General features: G+C 41.8%; 1 protein-coding gene across 3 annotated transcripts in view; it reads right to left on the bottom strand.

Annotated features, from left to right (window-relative positions):
- The window catches only part of adkb (adenosine kinase b), a 114,271-nt gene extending 93,992 nt beyond the window's left edge, over positions 1 to 20,279 (bottom strand). Inside the window, exons 1-4 of one of the 3 annotated variants that reach the window (XM_086196079.1) lie at positions 19,991 to 20,279; positions 17,659 to 17,733; positions 17,493 to 17,546; positions 2,440 to 2,518 (exon numbers count right to left, since the gene is read on the bottom strand). In XM_086196079.1, coding sequence (XP_086052205.1) covers positions 2,440 to 2,518; positions 17,493 to 17,546; positions 17,659 to 17,733; positions 19,991 to 20,019 — 237 coding nt within the window. In that variant the 5' untranslated portion in view covers positions 20,020 to 20,279. The other 2 variants (XM_086196080.1, XM_086196081.1) reach the window with 2 other exon arrangements.
- Between the last annotated feature and the right edge of the window lie 899 nt (positions 20,280 to 21,178).

The following is a 21,178-nucleotide window of genomic DNA, read 5'->3' as shown; positions in this document are numbered from 1 at the left end:
CGGCAGTATTTAACCTATTACAGCCTCTGATGAAGCGGTTGGGGTTTGGAGGAAAGTATGAGTTCTACTGGCGAAAGAAAAAAAAAGAAGAAAAAAAAAAAGCATTGATCCTCCCACACCCTGGGTTTTCCCAGCATGTGCAGCGATTGCTGTGCAAAGCCTCTGAACACTTCTCACTCTCCTCCAGCGGCGATGGTGCTCCTGAGCAAACCTGACCTGGATCGAGCATCTCATTTAGTCACTGGGCGCTTTGATGTGGATTCAGTGCTGCAGTGCATATCATTCGTGTTTGAAGGTTCAGCTTCTACAATACAGCCGGGTTTGAAGTTTCACATATTGAAGGCGCTACAATGTGATAATCTGGGAGCCAGTTATGCATTATACATTTTTCATAAAAGAACACCATCACCTGAAAGTGAAATGCGGAAAAGTCGGCGCTTTAAGGTATATATTGGCAGAGACTGTTTCTGAGACTTCTGGGTGTGGGACCAAAACACTCCTGTTATCTTGAGTATTTCAGAATCGGCTCTACATCTCTCCGCTAAAGGGGGTAAATATCCAAATAAACAGAGTAGAATAAGATTCGACTGGGGGTCTGCCATGCCATTAGAAGGCCAATTTAGCTGACTGAATGTTTCTCACAGGGCACAGAGAGCATGACGGCGAAGGGCCGGCAATAAAAATCTCCGTCTTCATCTGATTTCACGAGGGAGTTGACACCTTGGGCTCTTCATGTCGCTGTCATTTTACATTAAACATTTGAATACCTCGTCAAGATGAATGTGATAACGGGAACTGACGTACGATATTTGTTTCCGTACCCTTACGTGTGCCCAGTAAAGTCGTCAAAGCTATAAGGGACACGATATCGTTTGGCATTTGCATCAGCCAATAGAGTTGAGAGCTAAAACACGCCGGCTACTTCTGGTTAGCCCCCTGCTAACGAATGTGAATGAATAATTTAATGCAGCTCTTCTGGTATTTCCAAAACTAAACAGAACAAACTTTGACAGAGAAACAAGTCATTTTACAGACGGACGGCCGAAAAGATTCATCGATTGCTTTGCAGCCGCTCCTTTCACAATGTAAGCTTATCGGAAAAGTATTTTGGGGTTGCAGCGCATCACTTGGTGGCACGAGGGAGGGACATAACATTCAGAGAAGGCGATTTTCACGGGATGCAGAATTAACCACGAGTGCAGAATGAGTCATCAAACTCATGATGGAGGAAATACAGTGAGTTTTATGTAAAAAAAACCCAAAAAACTCTCATCTTTTTAGACATATTTCTGGCATGTATCTAGAGATAAATAAACATACAACAAAGGGACGTGTGATTAAACCTTGAAAAATTAATTTTTCACGGGACCTGTAGCTAAGGTGAGGTACGGGCGTGGCTGTAGCGACTACGATAACAAGATCTGGTGAAAATTGCACAACTGTAGTGGAAAAATGAGCCTAAAACTGCATCAATTTAAACATTTTACGACATGACGAAGCAAATAAAATCAAGCTGGCAGTAAATGTTGAGGAATGAGTTGTGTTTATGCGAATATATCTTATCTTGATAATTAGGGAGCGTTGGTATAGAGGTGCACATCTCTTTTGAAAGGATGGCGGTAACCTGGGGGGCCTGCCTGCCTGCCCCCCCCCCTCCTTTTTTTGTTTATATCTCATCCTAAATATACACACAAGCATGCAAGTACACTCACACACACACACGTATATAAATATATATTGCTGTATGAATACTAATACAGGCTAATAACAGAAACAAACAAAAACCCACACACAAGACTACGCTTCCACAAACATCAGCCTCCCAATTAGCTTCTGCACTCATTTCTCCTTGGAAGGGAATTATTTTTCAGCTGGGTGCTTCTTCTTTGTTTATTGTGAAGAGACCAAAGCCTTATCAGCAGCTAATCACTGCATGCCAAATTCAGAGCTGTCGGTTTAAAATAAATAGATATATATATAAATAAATAAAAAAAGGAAGAAAGGATTCAGTGAACAATCATCTCAAATTCAGATTGCCATTTTAGATTTGGACAATCACCAGTTTCTTTTAGATACTCAAATCTGTCTACCAGCCATGGAGAAGATCAGCGTTTGTTTGATCAAATTTGTTGTGACATGTTAATTGCATCTACATGTAATGCTCTCTAATTGATGTTTGATATGTCTCAGGAAATTAGGCCAACTACATAATACTGCAAATATTATGAATCCTCCCTTTCTCTTCCCTCAGCAGGTCTGTTAAATTCACAGCAGCAAAAAAAAACAAACAAACAAAAAAAAACTGTTAAGTGTCAATGTGCTGTGCAGCTACGTTCAGTATTCTCAGGGCTGCCAGGCTGACAAATCTAAGGTTACAAGCATACCACTGTATATTCAAAACACACTCCGGTATACCGCAGAGAGCCAGAGGAAACTAACCTGGGCAATTTTCACTGAGTTCTGGGTAGAACCACCGGCGTGGTATTCGACTTTGTTCCTCTGGACGATTTCATCAAACCTGGAAGAAAGCAGAGGAGATTTTACAAAAGATCAGAGAGTGAATGAACAACAATGTGAGGAGGAGGAATTGTATTTCAGCACAGTAAATACAAAATCCATTAGGAGAGGTTGCACTGGTAAAGACAAAGAGCCGCCGTTTACAGGAAAACGTCAAGTTCAACAGCGAAACTTTCTAAGCGTTGTCTGTCCCCAGAGGATGAATCCTAACAACGAACCACTTCATCATCAAATTAAGTCTGATTTTTTTTTTGTGTATAGCCTACATTTTATCTGAGAGAGCTTTACCATGTACAAAAAAAAAGTACTTCACCGTCTGTCCTTGACATAAATCAAAACCTAAAATAACCTGTGGAAAAGCTTCAAACGGGATGACTACTTTTATTTTGATATTATTATTGTTGTTGCCATAATACATCTGTTTTTTTTTAACAATAATCCAGCATTCTTTGTTGTAGTCATGTTCTATTTATTTTTGACTGTGCAACTTTTAACTTTATTCAGAGGATGATTCCATGAAGCCCACCAGGACTCCTTCCTCTTGCTGCACTGAAAATATATAGAAATCCCGTTTTTTTCTTAGTTCTCTGTTTTTTATCTGTATTTTGTTGCATATTTTGTCCTTTGCAATTTGATGATTTCTATTCTTGTTTTGTTTTTTGGCTTGTTTGTTTTCTTGGATGGTTTTGGAGTTTTGTTTTGTTTTTTCCCCCCCGACTCGACAAAACGGAAATAACAAGCTAAAACGCTAACATTAGCATCACAGCCAGCCATCACGTTAACACAGCATAAACATGTCTGTAGACTACATGCTACAGCTACTAGCTACAACATAACAGACTCTACTGTTTAACTTCCATCCATCCATCCATCGTCTTTCTCTTATTCCTGTTAAGGGTCGCGGGGGGCTGGAGCCTATCCCAGCATCTACGGGCAAGAGGTGGGGTTCTCCCTGGACAGGTCTCCCGTCCATCACAGGGCCAAGACATAGAGACAGACAACCATTCACACTCACAGTCACACCTACGGTCAATTTAGAGTATCAATCAGCCTCGTCCCCTCTTGATGTCTTTGGACTGTGGGAGGAAGCTGGAGTACCAGAGAGAACCCACACAGGAACAGGGAGAACATGCAGACTCCACACAGAAAGATCCCGTGCCTGAGCCGGGACTCAAACCCGGAACCTTCTTGCTGTGAGGCGACAGCACTGACCACTGCACCACCGTGCCGCCTACTGTTTAACTTAAGCGTGATAATTTGAATTTATTATGTTTTTGGAATGCTTTGGATGCTTCAGTAAAACTAACTATAGCTCTGTCTGGCTCGCTAATATGCATCAACCGTGCAGTTCCTCTCAGCCCGACCTACTGCACAGTGTCTTTTAACTAATTGCTTTGGTTTGGTTTTTACGAAGCATCAAAGGCAAAAACAACAACAAAGAAGCTATTTTAATGAATAATATATAATTAATAAATTATATAATACACTGAGATTTGGGGGCTGCACGGTGGTGCAGTGGTCAGCACTGTGGCCTCACAGCAAGAAGGTTCCGGGTTCGAGTCCCGGCTCGGGCGCAGGAACTTTCTGTGTGGAGTTTGCATGTTCTCCCCATGCCTGCGTGGGTTCTCTCTGGTACTCCGGCTTCCTCCCACAGTCCAAAGACATCAAGAGGGGACGAGGCTGACTGATACTCTAAATTGACCGTAGGTATGAATGTGAGTGTGAATGGTTGTTCGTCTCTGTATGTTGGCCCTGTGATGGACTGGTGACCTGTCCAGGGTGAACCCCGCCTCTTGCCTGTAGATGCTGGGATAGGCTCCAGCCCCCCCGCGACCCTTACTAGTAAGGAATAAGCGGAAGATGACGATGACTGAGATTTGGGCTGTTTCTCTGCTACTTTTACCGTACCTACTTTTGCCTTTTATCTCTAACTTTGTGCTATCTATTCATTCCATTTATATTTTTTTCTCACAAACAATCCTAAAGGATTTCACCATCACGTTTTCATATAGTTTCTTTTTACTCCTAATTTCTAAAGCAATCATTGCATGTTCCCATGGCAACCGCAAAAACATCACTCAATAAGACACAAGAAACCCCAGTAGTGAACCACTAGATTTCTCGCTGTCTGTAAAGAAGCAATTTGTTAAACTCTGCCATACAATAAAAGTGAGAGAGGCACACACTATTGCCATCATTGAAAGTCTTTTCTATGAACTGCTTAAAGGAAGAAAAAGAAAAGAGCTAAAAAAAAAAAAAAACTGTGAGCAAATGCCTGATGTTCATAAATGGGACACTTGACCACAAACCCTGAAGTTGAAAAGAGGCAGTTAGGGTCTGAATGTCAGCTTGATAAAAGCAAAAGATAAACATTGTCCACACATGGTTGTACTTAGTCATCCAGTATTAAAGCAACATGAGGAGTATTTCTGAGGAACTCAAACTGTTTCCTCCGAACGATGCTGCGAATGAAAGGAACTCTTCATCTTTTGACGTTTGGCAGAGATGGGCAGTTATTTTATATTTCGTAGGTGATGTTTTCACAGCAATTAGAAAAGAAGTTCTTACAATTTCCTTCCTCCAAAATAATAATAAAAAAGAAGAAGAAGAAAAAGAAAAACCTATCGCACCGGTAGTTGTTTAAAGAAGAGACCACATCTAATTAAATGTTTGATGTCTGAACCCTCCGGCAAAGTTTAGAATGACTGCAAGAGACTAAACACAATGAGTCAAGAAAACAGACACGTCATGGGGAATGGGGAGTAAACACTTGCTGAGTTTTCAAACATAAACCACAGGAACACACGATGGTCTTAAAGACGCTTCTATCATTTCTGTGTTTTTCCATGCTGCCATTTCAAATATCAATAGCTGCGATGCTGAGGCGTAACGTGATGCAAAGCTGGGCTACGCTGCCAGATAGAGTCTTTATCTGAGGGGGGAAACATGAATAATGTGTTTTCTCCACATCGTTCACACAAACAGCCTCCCAGGGGGCTAGCTATATAAACGTGTCCACCCTACTAAGGAAATTGACCTAACTGCAGTCAAGATGATACGGCACATTAGGAGGTCTTTGGCTTTTTCTCCCCCCCACACACACACTCTCTCTAAATGGCAAATTGAAGACTGCCCATTTGTAGGAGTATTTACATCAGGGAGAGAGAATGCACTGGCATGGTAAATAGTTCAAGGTGCACTCTGCCATTCCCTCGGGTGTGTAATTCCACCTTAAATTAACAGAGTAAGAGGCGTTACTGAGAAAATGCCAGAGTGTAATCACGGGGGCTGCTGGCTATGTACGGGATCAGATACACGGTGTCAATGCACTCCCTCTTCAGGATTCAAATCAATTGTTTTATTAGGGCCCTGACCAATACAGGGCTTTAGGAGCCGATACCAATACTGATATCAGGGAGCAGGAAAATGCTGATATCAAAAATACATAGCAGGCTTTTATGGGACGTTTGTTTGTTTGCACATGGATGGATATCAGTGCAGTGATTAGTAACATCACCTCACCCTTTGTAGTTATCAGAGTATATATAATAAAATATAATTATCCTAATGTCTGAGAAATGTATGTCATGAAGACAGAACATGTCAGTTTTACTCTCCACATTGACATCACTTCATAGTGCAACTTCACTGGGAATGGGATATATATAAATTATCCCAAGTATCAATTTCTGAATTATGTTCTGATGTTCTGTACAAGTAAATAAGTAAAAATTATTCATATTGGCTCATACCGATATCAGCCAGTGTTATCAGCCAGACCGCTACATTGGTCCAGCTCTGATTTTCATGGGAGGTTGAGGAACTTTGGGAGAGCAGGCTGGAATTTTCAAGGTTGAACAAATGTGTTATGTCTGTTTCAAAATGTATGAACTTGCAGCAGACATGCAGTTATATGTATGCAAAGCTCATCATGTCTTGCCGACATATGCCATCCAGAGGTGCTCAATACTTCAGCACACCCTGGGTTAACTAGGCATGGCCGAATTTTGAGCAAGTGTGAAAGTAACCTTTACCGCTTCAAAGAAAGTCTGCATATCATGTCTCAAGGCGAGGGGTCTACCCAGGGCAGAATGTTCCTAATAAAGAAAAAAACTTTCCATGCAAGTGGAAAATATGCTAACCGGGGGGAAAAAAAACTCCTTCCTGAGACACCTGTTATGACTCCTTGACAAAGGAAGAATTTAAGCACTGTGGGTGTTTATAACATGAAGGCAGCCGAGAGACTCCAGAACCCATTTCAAATAGACACACAGCTTCTGAGGATTTCAGGTTTTTTTTTTTTTTTTTTTCCCCTTCCTCGAAGTATTTGCTCCACCTTTCAGTGCAGACAGCATGAGGCCCTGCTCTTGGACGCCTCGAAAATCCCATCCGAAAAGGAGCAGCTGCCTCGAGACCTTTACACCCTCAAACATCATGTGATCCCATAGTAGTGACACCGTAAACGGCACCCTTGGCCATTTAGGGGAGAGAAAATCCCTTTCCATCCACTGCAGTCGAAGCTCCGCTCAGAGACGGGAGGGAGCAGAGAAAAAATAAATTGTTTTGAACAAAATGTCCTCAGCCCCTTGCCTCTGCTTTTTAAACGCTGCTTGGTGGTGGCGTTTACTGGAGGAGCAATTCCAACCATGCCAGGCATTCCACTAATGTATGGGGAGTCTGTGTTATATAACATGTGCTGCCCCTGACAACCTGGTTCAATACAACTCTTGAATAAAAGGCACTTAAGCAATTTTCCAAGTTCATACCTCCAAAACAGAGACAAACAGAGGCATTTGTTTATTCAACTTGAATTAAATCATATTCAAATTAGGGGAATTAGGCAACTGAATATAATATTTGTATTCAGAAGACATCATTCTAAACTAATACCGCAACATATCTGCGGCTTAACACAGTCAAATTGTTGGGGCAGATCACACAAGTCAGGAACATCGTGTTGTTTACATTCCTGAGGATGGAGCCCCCACCGTTGTTTCCCATCAAGGGAAATGTGAGCGCTTCCAAAGTACTATGAGTGTTTTCTGTACCCAAGTGACTCGTGAGTTCCTCCCCCCTCTACCACCCCCCCCCCAAAAAAAAATGAGCCTTGTAGATTATTTACACAAGACAATAATTCAAGATTTGCTCTTCTAAATCTCTTACATGAAGGGCAAGGCGAGCCCATTTACCCAATCCCTCTTCATTCGGCTTTGATGTTAGCCTATCTCGATAAGACCGGATGAGTGCCCTAAAATCCCCGTCGAGTGATTTCACAGGAAGAACAAGTCTCGGTTAATCAATGGCTGTACTGGATGTGGATGCTCGGGAGTGGTCCGCCTGACTGAAAGTCTTCCCGAATGTTTGAGTGCACACCAGGGTAATTCATCGCTAATGATCGCCGCAGCACCCACTCTCCTACGCACTGTTTGTCCTTATTTAATTGCCTCATTCACATTTAACAGCTTACAAATCACACGGACAGGCAGGGAAACATGATCAAACAGCCCCCCTATCATGACTCAGGGGAGGGCAAAAAGAAAGAAGTGAGAGGACTGGGACTCCTTTGCTGCTCTCCTTAGGGATTAGGGAGGGTTGTGCAGGACCAGTAAATTATCTCTACTTCAACTATAGCAGGCAGGTACATTCAAACAGGCAGATCCATCTTTCACTGACAGAGGCACAGAGAGGGGCCAACACAGCTCAAAAGAATTCCGTAATCCCAGTTTCAACAGAGGCATCTGGAGTGGAGACAGTTCCACCATTGATTAGATTCCCCAATCAGCATCCTACACCAACCTTCCTTGGTAGTCTGGAAGCAGTACAAGGCCTGATGCACAGTAATTGTTTCCATAGGTCAGGCTGAGGAAAAACAGCTCGGGGATGTGATGAAAGGGAGATGGAAAGGGTGAGGAATATTGTTGTTTTTCTCCCCAATTAAATTGTTTGTCAAACCCTTCACAAAGGGTTACGCAGTTTATCTGTTTAAAATCAATACGCTTGTCTCAGCCTGAAAGCTTGTCCCGACACAAGACAGGCCCATTAATTATTCTGTTCAGCGTACTATCACCGGGCTGCTCAAGGTTGAGCCTTATCTTTTCTTATTTCAAATCAATAATTATCTTCAACCATGCTCCAGCTCCCCCCTCAGAAATAGATGTGCTTTTTATTCAACGCCTGTAGAGTCTCCCTCTCTTACTCTCTCGCTCTCTCTTTCTCACAACTGGTTGAGGAACGCAGAATGAATAGGACATTCTTATCAGCGGAACATTAGGGCAAGATGGGAATAGATGGCGAAGAATGAAGCACATAAAAGTACTAGAGCACAAATGACTCACGATTCAAACAGTGAGAGAATCCTTGTTCCTGCCCTTTGACATGTGCTAATAGACTACACTCTGGGATGAATGTTGATTGGCAAAGAACATTATTACAACAGCAACTTGAAGGTAACCCAATGGATTTATATTGGAATAAGTCATTAGCAATTCCCAAGTTTATAGAGTTAGAATCAATTAAAATTATTAGGACATATTTAATTTTTCTTGAATTTGCTGTTTTGCCTTTATCTTAAAATGTATTACTCATAGAATAATGCATCAATTCAAAACCAAACCTAACATACTGTAGCTTAAATTGAACGTTAGCTTTCTAGCTAACGTTCGAACAATGCATTACCGTCGAGAAGCAAAGCAGGTTCTATGGACTTTCTGTGGTGATGAGAAAAGAAAGATAGACATGCTGCAAAAAGTAGAGATCTGCCGCACAGTCATATACTTGTCTCACACAACCAATATTGTCATTGTAGCTGACAACATTGACGGACCTGTGCATTCCGGCCCAAAACACAGTCGCGTACCTTTATCGAAAGTTATGTAGTGACTGATGAGGTTGGATGTTGTTGCAGTCGCGTCACTGAGTTTTGGGCTGCAGACCACTGACCTTATCTTCTTAATATCATTAACAACATAATCCTCCAATATGATTTTAATTATTTTGGGAAGAGCCCTGGGCTGAGTCATATGGACAACATCCAATGTCACGATATTGTGAACAAAACACCACGATATCAAGACTGTTAGAATGGGGGTCAGAAGAACTACTAGTTCTTAGACCAAATATAAACACAATGAATTTTTTTTTTTTAAAACAATCACCAGAAATGTGGATATAATTGCTAAGTGGGTAAAGACAAATATCAGAACAGCTACGACAGTCTTGCAAGTGCCACAATTTACTCATGCCACATCACGATATAACAATGTCCAAAATATAATGAGAAATTTATTCTCATATCACGATACTGACATTGTAGGGGCATATTGTCCAGGTCTAGGAAAATCTTTGTCATGCTAGCATCTTCAGAGTTGTTTTCTGCTAGTCTGGTAAGACTAATACATGCTAATTAGCCAATTACGTTCTAATAACAAACAAAACATAACTTTTAAGTATGGAGAAAAAATGCAAATATCTAAAAAAAAAAACCCAATCAAGTCCTCTCAAGTGTAAGTCAAGTATAATGTCATGAACATCGATGTCAGTCAAGCAAGTCTCAAGTCCTCACATTTTTAACTCCAGTCTGATCTGTTTTGAGTCATGAGACTGGAGTCGATTCCCTCCAAACTAACCACCCCTCCAGGCCACCATGAGCTTTTTTTCAGCGTAGCCTGGATTCACAATTAATGGCTGCACAATTACACGGTCATAATGGAGGAGTAATTGCATTAAAATGCAGAAACAACAAATGTGCTCCCATTTTTAGAGCCCATTTGTTGATATAAGCCAATGTCTGCTCTTAATTATTCTGCACACAAGGAGAAGACAGGCGGGTGGGGGCAAAAAAATCTGGTTATGGAAGATGAGTTCATATGATTCCCTCTAAAATGTCACAGGTTTTTGACTTTGCGCTGCAGAGGGTGGCGTTGTTTGTCACACTGCACTGTGTGGATGTGGGAGAGGAAGTGTGAGTGACGATATGAAAGGGAGAAAGAGGGACACATTGAGGGAGACGGTGGGAAGAGAGAGTGTGCACGCAAAGATGGGGCTTCTGGTGTTCTCTTGAGGATTGCGATTTGAAGCCGGAGCACAAAGCCTTTGAGACATTCCCCTTATCTCAGAGGTTGATACCAGGATCTCGGCGATTCAGAGCTCTCCGTGTGAATAATTCCACCAACACCCCCTACTGTGGGGACCATATGGCCCAGTGTGAACTTTAAACACACGGGGAGTGTTGCTGCTCACCAGTCAGACCTCCCATCTCTACCCCCGCACAGGCTAGGTGTGGAGAAATGATCAGCACAGAGAGTACACTAACTAGCCTCCATGTAAAAAGGCTGCTGCCATCAGTGGCTTCTCCTGTGGGGATCAAAGATGACTAAAAATAGCCCAGAGCATGCTTTTCTGAACGGAACACACTGTATGTACTGGCTGAGACGCCCACATATTAATTATAAAACGCTCTTTAAAAAGGGAGAGTTGGAAGGAAAGGTATGTACGCATGTGTCTGTGAGAATGGGGGGGGGGGGGACGCCCACATGCACAGAGATGTAGATTATGTTTGTTACACCCCCTTTGAGTGGTGATGTTTCCTTCTGGCACCACCTGCTGGAAGCTGCTGTCAACAAGAGGGAGGAATTTGCAGCTCCAGCGAGGATGAGCCTTAATTATGATTGCATCAGCCGTCCCTTATGATGCACGCACATTCTTTTTTTCCAATGCGGAAGCCTGCATCACACAGCCCCGCTTTCATCAAAAAAAAAAAGAAGCTCAACAGCAGAACAAGAAATGATTCTCCTTTCAATTATTTGAAAACTTTCCCTGTTTTATAATTGAAAAGGTTTAGATCCACATTTCTTACAGTCGAGTAGAACCCCGGTGAGCATGTCATATTTCTGCAAACGCCCCACTTCATCAGACTCGTGCATATCAATAAAACATCAAGAGCAGCGCGGTTGGCGGCTGAACATGTTTCTGATGTCTCAATTACCAGTTGAGTGCCATTAATCTCTGCTCTGTCTCTTTGGCTCGGAGGTCTGCTGATGGATGCAGGCTTGTGACCTTTGCCATCAACAGCAGGGGGAGCCGGATGCTCCGACCCCCTGGTGAGCCAATGTAGGTGAGTTTAAGTGTTGTAGTATCCCACTCAGCCTCAGCAACAGACAAGGGAGCTGGGTAGTAGAAGGAGGTGGTGTATGTGTATGTATATGTGTGTGTGTGTGTGTGTGTGCGTGTGTGTTTGTGGGGGGAGGGGGGGTGTAATATGTCTACACACTCAGTCAAGCGTGAGTGCATCCAGTGAAGTGGCACCATGGCAAGCACATGCAGCTTCTGCACACATGCGATCACACACAAACACACAAACAAAAGAAGTGTTTCTCCTCCCTGACACAGCAGGATAACTCCGCCGGGGGTTTCTAGCACTCAAGATTCACTTCGTTATGTATTTATGTGTTTGTAATTTTAAAAATATTAATAATAATATTAAAAAAAGGAGGGGGGGTAGAGTCAAGTGTGTTTACAGAGCAGAATTTATCACACTCAGACACACACACACACCCAGGAGCCAGAGTGTTTAGCATGTACTCAGTCAGAGAGGCCTTTGTTGTTTTCCTCCCAGTAAGCAGATTGAGCCGCACGTCAGCAGCAGGGGTGTGTAAGATGTACACAGACAGCGGGGTGTGTGAGTGGAGAGGCACCTCCACTGATCTCCTGTGTCGTGTGATGATGTGTGTGTGATGTGTGTCTCAATCCAGCGCTGATCCCCCTGAGTCAGCCCTGTCAGTGATATGAGGCTCCCATCCGCTCTCTCTCTCTCTCTCTCTCTCTCTCTCTCTCCCCTTCACCATCCGGAATGCTAATAACAGCCAGCGACTAACGCAGCAGCCCTGAATTATTCATGCAGCAGAGGGTCACACGACATAATGAGGAGTTTACTCTCATTCTGGATGCGATTGTGACGCTGCTAATCTGCATTTAGCACAGAGAAAGAGAGAAAAAGGAGGGAGGACAGAGGGGGGGTGAGCACAGAAAGAAAGGGAGGAGGGAGGAGGAGGGAGGATGAGCACTGATGAACTTAATTGCTGTGAGCAAACAACCTCTGCAAAGAGTCACGCCATCATCCAGAGATGAGAAAGTAAACAATTAATTATCCTTGGACAGAGGGAGTCATAAAACAAATGTTTGGACGGGACTAATATTCAGAAGCCAGCTGATCTTTTTATTCCCCTGCAGAGGTGACAATACACTTGGTGTAACAGAGACTTACTCATTTGACACACTAATAGTCATTAGCTCTAATATGATACGGTTAACAAGCCCAAGAGGGTTTGGGTGGATGGTGTATTATAATGTGATGTGTGTTCTAAACACCCTGCCTAGTTATCCAGGAATAAAATGTCTATTTGCCCACATTATAATCTCCTGCAGAAAGAGGCGTGTTTTCATTATGTTGACATGTTGTTTCCTATTGAGATTACTGGCCAGAGAAACAGCAGGCTACTGTTGCCCCCTGCTGGATATGAACAATACATGCCACCCTTTTTTTTTTTTCTTCCTCCCTTCAATTCAATGGGAGAAAAACAAAATGAAACAACATCAAATTAAATATCAGCCAACAACATAAATGGCTTTTAAGCTGACAATAAAAAACTGAACAAAACAATATGAAGTTCATGAGCCAACTAAGTTCAAATAAAGAAGAAAGCAAACCCCTCTGAATTGTTTCTGATCATCTCACATAAATGTTTGTTTTATTTCCAATTGAGGCAAGCACATTAAACTACAATAAATCATAACATGTGACCCTAAAGTTATACTTTAAGCCACATGGTGGCAGTATTGACTATAAAAAGCGAGCCAGCAGCACGACAGTAGCAGCCTGTCAAACCGGATTGACGAGCGGTGAGAAGTCACTGATAGCTCTTCAGTTTCCTTCTATTCCCCCAGTTGCCTGACAAAAACACAAAGACGAGCAACCTATGATTACATCTGCATCTCAATAACCACTACTACAATCCACGACTACAACATGACTAATCCAAAAAACGCTGGATATAAATGTCTCTATGAAACCCTGGATTTAAAGATGATTGTGTTTTGCAACCTGTAGAAGCTTCTCCCTCACTGATTGTCTTGTCATGCTTTCAGAGAGCTCTTTATTTAACTACCTGTCACTGAATATATGTATTTTACATGAATGCAGTTGTTGCTTTAATCAGTTTTAGTGACCACATCTTCCCGCTCTTTTATGTGTCATAGGCACGTTGTGTATTGTGCCTGCAACCCTCTTACCGGTTGGAAGAAGTGCAACAAAAGTTCTTTTGTTTTGTTTTTTTCAACTTAGGGTTGCACTGCCTGATTTGAATTGCTTACCATGAAATTATTAGTGGATCTTTTATCGATGTAGATATTATTTTGCACGCGTTTTTTTTTTCTTCAATATGTTGTACGAACAATCCTCTCGATTTATTGTTGCTGTGTATAAATTCCTTCCTCTGACAGGCCAAAATAGAAAAATACTCTGTTCAAAATAACGTAAAGCAGAGACAAGAACCTCATTTTTTTTGTAGTTTGGATGCTGAAAACAGAACTTTGCTTCAGAAATGACAAAATCATAACTTCAACAGAAATTCCGTCAATCACCCGCCTAACATATTTATGAATTCCATTGACTTTAAAGATATTTAAATAGACGTTTCAAACAGAACGTCATCAAATGCCACATCCGCGAGTGAGACTTTCTCAAACCCACCCAGGAGGGGGAGAAGTACTCTTGTCTGTCTCCAGCCACTTCTAACAAGGATGTTGATGGTTTCTACTGTACGGCGGAGTGTTTCTTTGCTAAAACTGGATTATAAAGGCTCTGCTGAGACTAGATAATTGAATTCAGACGTGGCCACAATGCACTGCATCCAATGATCTCTCTCCCACCAGGGTGATGATGTTGTGGGGTGGTCAACAGCATTAATGGTCGTAGCAACTTAACCTTTTCGTGACATCCAGCGGCTCTAAATTAATAGACGCTGCATTTTAAAAGAAGGGGAAAAAAGATGTATATTGACGTGCGAGTTGTCAGACGCGATGTTGGGTTTGTGCGTCGTATTGGAGGCTATGCATTGTAACGTATTGTGCTGGGAATTAACCACCAAAGCCGCATGTTAATCCTGCCCTGACCTTGTGCAGAATGTGGGGGGAACGGTGTCTGTGGGGCTAAAGATAACACCACTGCCTTTGTGCTGGAGGAGAACAACACTGCTGATGCTGCTGCTTTGTGCCGCTGCTGCAGCCCAAGGTCACATGTGTCCCTTTGTCAAGTAACAAGACCTGACAAGGTAGCCCATTGTAAGGTACAGACGATCTGATGTACTGATCTGTCTTCGTACTGTACGCTCAGGTCCCGCTTTTGAATTTCAAAATATTAGGATTTCATTTTCCACGTCTCGGGTGAGAAATTCCCCCTCCATTGGCGCTGCACACCCCTTCAATTTATCATTGTAATAAAGGCAGAATGTTATATTTAAATACATGTTCAGTGACAAAGAATTAGGGCTAACGGTTTCCAACTCAAGCAAAAAAAGATAATGATGAAAACATTTCAAACAGAGAAAAAATAAGTATGAAAACATTAGATATACATCCAAACACTTGCTACTTCGTCTATACAATAATTTTATAAACTTTTGTGAAATCTTTTTTGCTTTCGTATTTTATTTGATCAACATATCAATTTGACAACTTAAGACCTTTTATTTCACAGTTATAATGCAATGACTACGCCTTTCAGGTGGGATCAGGGTACAGCCCGAATGTTACAGGACATTTATTCTTATTATAAAGGGGCATCAGCTTAAGCATCTCTGCTCAACATGTTTATTTTGATATACTTCTCTTTAAAAAAATATGATGTTTTTAATAACAGCAACCTTAAAATGTATTAGCTAGAATATTTCACAAAACTTTTCACTGCTCTCTGGTGGCCAAACTACAGAATGTGACAAATTGTACCAACCATGTACTTTTAGTACCAATTATATCTGCAACAAGGGATTATTGGCTGATATATGGGCGTGGCCAGTAGATCAGTAAGGCTCCAGTTCGGGCTATCACACACACACACACTGCTCTCTTTTTTCCTTATTTATTTCACGCTGTAGAATAACATTCTGTTTTTGTATGGTAGGTTTTTCTTGCGACTCGGTGTTGAGGCAGATTTGGAACGGTTTATTTTCATGCCATTAGCTGTAGCTGCTTGAGCTGCAGGAGGGTCACGTGGGGTCACACACACACACACACACACACACACACACACACACACACACACACACACACACACACACACACACACACACAGAGCACACAGGACAGGTCAACTATTTCCACTCACATCTGCAGGCAATTTTACAGTCATCTACTTCCCCTCAGCTGTGTCTTGTTGGTCAGCGGGCGGAAGCATCTAGAGGAAACCCACACTAGCACGGGAAGAATATGTGAACTTAAAGACCCCCACCCATCACTCCCCACCCCCGAGCCAGCTGGCAGGGTCTGACCCAAAGATGTCTTTGCCAAAAAGGTGCAACTGCACCACCACTGCCGCTAGATAATGCTATTACCAAGCGCCGTGACACCATTGGCTGAAATGATTGTAGACACGGATTTTAAAATGGATTTAAGTAGGCTAGATAATGTTAAAACAACTGTGAGGCGCCCTTGAGCAAGACTCTTGGAGTTGCTCCATAGCCAGATAATGGATAACGGAGATGGGGAGGTTATCTTGCGAGCATCAGACAAGACTATGGTCATCCTGATCACATTCCAGGTGTGAGCGATAAGCATAGAATTCCCTTAAAAGAGAGAGCAAAGTGCTCAGCAAATCAACCCTGGTTTAAACGAAGAAAAAAGTCCACGGAAAGCAACCTGGCTACAGGCTACATCTGCTTATTACATAAAACAATATCTGGAAAGCTTCATGGTTATCCTGTTAGGTATGAGCCACTGAGAGAGGAGGGAGACGCGCACATATGTGAACTCATTAAATGTTTTCTAGGGGGGTGAGAAATGATTCATCAAAGCAAAGCTTCACCTTACGAGAAAAAAGAGAAGGGGTCATATTATCCGAACTGGCGGATTCACTCAGGAAGATGGGACTCAGTTTCTCATTTCTTGTGCTATTAAATCCTTCTAAATTTGAATGAAACCTGGTGAAAAGTTGGTTTCTGGTGAGCTAAACCCAGGATTTCTAAAATGTAAAATTAAAACAAGATGTATGCAACATGTGGTGATATGGAATATTAATGTTTGGTTCATATGCTACTGCCCCTGACTGAAGGAAACGGCCTTAATCGAGCATCTGATTCCTCAACAACAAAGTAAAAATAGTGGTTGACTGTTGAAGTGAATCCACAAGACCTCCCGTCATCTTAATTCACGGATTTTGCAAGATGATCCGCAAAAAAAAAAAAAACAATTGCACTTTATCAAACACAAGATACTACGAACGCTACTGTAATTTTGAGTCTATGTTTACCTCCGAGCACATTTCTAAAATGTGGGGTGCTAATTTAAGAGATATGCAGCTGTGTCTTCGAGGAAGACTCTAACGTTACCCAAGCGTCAACTTGCATCGCGAAGGAGGGACGGTCGAGAAAAGCAGCACGCGTTCAACAGAGTCGTCTCCGAGTTGAGAACCAGACGGCATCAGGATCGACTACGACACCCCCAAAAAGCGCTGGTGAATTTGAAGATGCGGTGGTAGAATTTAGCGTGCATTCATGTATTTGAGGTGAGAGAAATGTGGGCGTGTCAAGTTCTGAGTCTCACAGTTACAGTGGGATGATTTACAGCGGGCTATTTTAGGCTCGGCTCCTAGTGCCAGGAGGGTAGTATGGTATGAATGAGCAGTGCATCCCTTATTTGGTTTAACGCTTTGCATGAGACTACTGGAGCATGTGCTCTCCCTCCATCCCAATTAAGTTTTTACTCACAGAGCTTTGTGTTTCTCCTCAGCCAGGATCTGGTCGTTGGGCTTCAGGCCGTACCTTGAAGAATTCAAAATAAATCTTATCAATTTAAGCAATATTTGAGCCGCACGGGACACAAAAACGCCCTGAAAACGTAGGGGGGGGAAAAATAAAGTGTTCTGAGACTTACTTGTCAAGAAAGTCCTTGTCCACAACAGCTGAAATGTCAAGCAAGGGATTTCCCATCCCAAAGAGTGTGTTTTCACTGTGTGGAGACAAAAAACATATTGTACTGCACAAACTCCCACTCAACAGCTCTGTGTACAATCAATCTGCTGTCATGGAGCAAATCAACTGTTCCCATTTGCTGGATTCAGTTCCACGATGGACGATTTCAGGTTCTACTTGTGAAGTTCTTGTGTAAACTTAAGACAGAATAATTATTTTTCAGGAGGGATCAGCCGTCACCTTGCACTGAAAGGATAAATAAAACGAAAGATCAGCTTCCTTTTTCGTCTTCTTCAGATTCAGATGAAGATCAAGAAAGTTTTACCGTTCTTGCGTCATTCAAAACCGTCAGATTACGCCAACATACACATGGAGAAAAATGGTATCTTCTACTTTAAATAACTCTAAATTTAGTATTTTTTTTCTCCATAATGCTACCAAGAAATTTTCAGCAACATGATATCTTAGCGGTCAAAGTCTAATCCTGGCATCAGTTTTTACGAGTTTAGCCTGCTTAAGAGAGTAAAAACACTTCCGTTATGCAACAATTTTGCTTTTACACGTTCTGGAACAGGAAGAACCACAGAGGATGTCTAATGAGCTGAAAACATCTCATCTGACATTTTTACTTGTACATTTTTAGATGCAGCCACCACTGGATCTATGTAAAGTGCTCCAAAACACACAGTAGCAGTTATGAATGGAAAGTTTCTAATCAATCACTTGATCAGTACAATCACTTAGATCTTACCTTGGAGTTGGCATGCTGTCAGTAGACTCTGTTGCCTAACCTGATGATGAAACAGCTTCTCCCTCTCTGTCAAAGCAACGTGCTTTTTGACTACAGGAAGTGTAGCTGCACTTGGGACAACACTGACTGGCTGGTGGAGGAAGAGGGCGGGGCCTAGCCCGCCTCTTCTTGGTATATGATTGGCTACATGAGTTGAAATTGGCACAAAGATCGCTTCTGATGTTTGAAGAAACTGGGAAAGATGGATACTCCTATGACTAACACAAGCAGTGAAATAGCAGTAAATGACACTGAATTGCTTTTAGTTATGGTGATATGATGACCCTTTATTTGAGGAGCAGTTGCTCCTTCATATATCAGAAGAGTTTAAATTAATTGTTTTATTACACATGGGTATTTTTGACAATTCGAACAACAGGAAAAGAAAAATGGCAGCATCACTCTCTTTTTTATATTCTGTGGTTACAGGAGGCGGAATAAGTGCCATTTAAAACTGAACTATACTTGTCAAAAAGTAAGTCAAAAATGAGTTTATAGCAATGCTGACATTGGACCTATAGCTCCTATTCACAGGAGACAATTTAATTTGCAACTGAGGTTAAAAAACGTCATGAATAAAATCAATAAAATCGAATAAACACAAGGAACCTTAGACTAACCAGATTTAATCATTATTTTTTATAATTTACAATATTAATTTTACCCCTGCGTACGTACTAAAATGCAGGTATTTGTGAAACTAATATTTGTTTTTCCGAAGCATTTCAGGTTTTTTTTTTTCTTTCTTATCTATTTACTTTGAATCAGCTCCTGAAATTCATTTTTCCTGGAGTCAAGTGAACGTTACATTATTTATAATGACCCAAGACGTAAAGCCGCCGGGGGTTAATGTTTTCATTGCAATATCGAGGAAATGATGGGACTGACAGGCTTCATACGACATGTCTAGCTTCATTACATGTTCCGTTTATCTCAATTTGTCATTGTCTTAATATATGCACATGGGACATTTAAATAACGACACTTTTAGTACCTACATTAGTCAACATTTGATGAATTGGGCAAATGCTGTGTATGAATTAACACCGTGACGAGATCCTTGTTTGTTGTTGTTTTAACCCAAACTGGCGTTTGAACTTCTCGGCAAATGCTTAAGTTTGCCTGTCAAAAACCTTAACACACTTTTTGTCGATTCACTGGACTAAAACCGATACTGCTATTTACGCTCCAGAAAGGGAATATAACAGGATAAAACCGGAAAATTACAGCTTGCGTAGCTCCACGGTCTCCCTCCAGCCTCGCTGTGAACCCACCCTTCGCTGTTAGCTAGTTAGCATTGTTGTATGAGTCTTGTCTTATCGTCATGCTAGCCGCGGGTTTACCTGCATACTCGGGTCGGTGTAACGTTCATAGGTCCTCCCTACTCAGCCTTCGAATCCTCACGTTGACACTCGCCTCTTCACCGGCGACATTTATCGCGATTTAACCGTTAGCTCCCGCTTGCTAGCATCACCCAGAGAACGCAGGCTTGCTTGTGTCTTACCTCAAGGCTATTTTCTTCCGTGTCGACATGTTTGGTTCGTCTTGAGATATTATTTAAGCTAGCAGGAGGCTGCAGCTTCCTTTTCAGATGATGCTGATGGACCAACAACAGCATGGGGAGAAAATTATGTAGAGGGAACGACCATTATTAACCTTTCTCCTACTCCACTCAATGTGCATTTGTCCCACATGGAGAGGTGAAAGAGATATATTATCTCGCGTTATCATGCTGCTTTCCCTCAGCCAAAGTACAAAACAAGTCTGCATAAAGGAGTTCTCACATTCTTAGCATTGTGCTCGGGATTGGGTTGCACCAGTGCAATCAGTACTCATCTTAATATAGACAAGAAAAAACATTAATCGTCATAGCTGGAATACATGAGTAAAGACGGCATCTTTTTTTTTTTTTTTTAAATCGTAACTGTTTTGGGGATATTCAGCTGGGGGTGGGGGAGTAAAATTATGTGTTGGAGACATGTTCCAGAATAAATCTGTGTTTTACCACCTAGTAATTCTGCAGGCAGGGACCCTGGGGTTTTAATCCAGCCATAAAATACATAAAATCAGAGTTAACCTGGTCGAGCAGATGAAGATTAAATCGAGGGGTTAAAAATCAAGCTAAGTGGTTGAACTCCAGGCCTAAAGCAAACATATGATGTTCAAATACCCTGTACAACTCTCTGGGGCGTCTTCATTTTTATCTTATTTCCTTTGCACCAAATCCACATCCTGTTGCAAAATTTCACAGTTTCCTGATGAAACTATGAAAATAAATAATTGTGAGGAATCCTTCATGTTTAGATGTTTCTTTAATCTCGGGATTCTACATTTATCTAGTCTGGGTCAAGTTTCTTCTGTTACCAGCAACAATTTTGAATGCCGAGGTTGGAGAACTGTCTGGGAAAGGCGGCCACCTGCTAGAAACAGCCTCGGGTTCCTTGTCTGTCTTTTTTTTTCAGTAATTTCATTAACTGTGCATTTAGCACATTATTGAAATAGATGGCCTTCAGGCTAATTTTTGCATAAATTGTCAAAATGTTGTTAACACTTTTATTCATTTCATAGACATAGTGTGTGTTTAATTCAATTCCCACAGAATAGGAAACCTAGAGGCACTCAGATTGACCTCCAGCATGATGTCGGCTCACTTCTGTAATGAACATGATGACTGCAAGCTTCTGGTGTGTGG

The sequence above is a fragment of the Aulostomus chinensis genome, chromosome 23 (genome assembly GCF_037954235.1).
Source record: "Aulostomus chinensis isolate RoL2024-O1b breed Wild chromosome 23, RoL_Achi_v1.0, whole genome shotgun sequence".
In the NCBI taxonomy this organism is placed as follows: Eukaryota; Metazoa; Chordata; class Actinopteri; order Syngnathiformes; family Aulostomidae; genus Aulostomus; species Aulostomus chinensis.
This window is presented reverse-complemented; position numbering and strand designations above follow the sequence as displayed.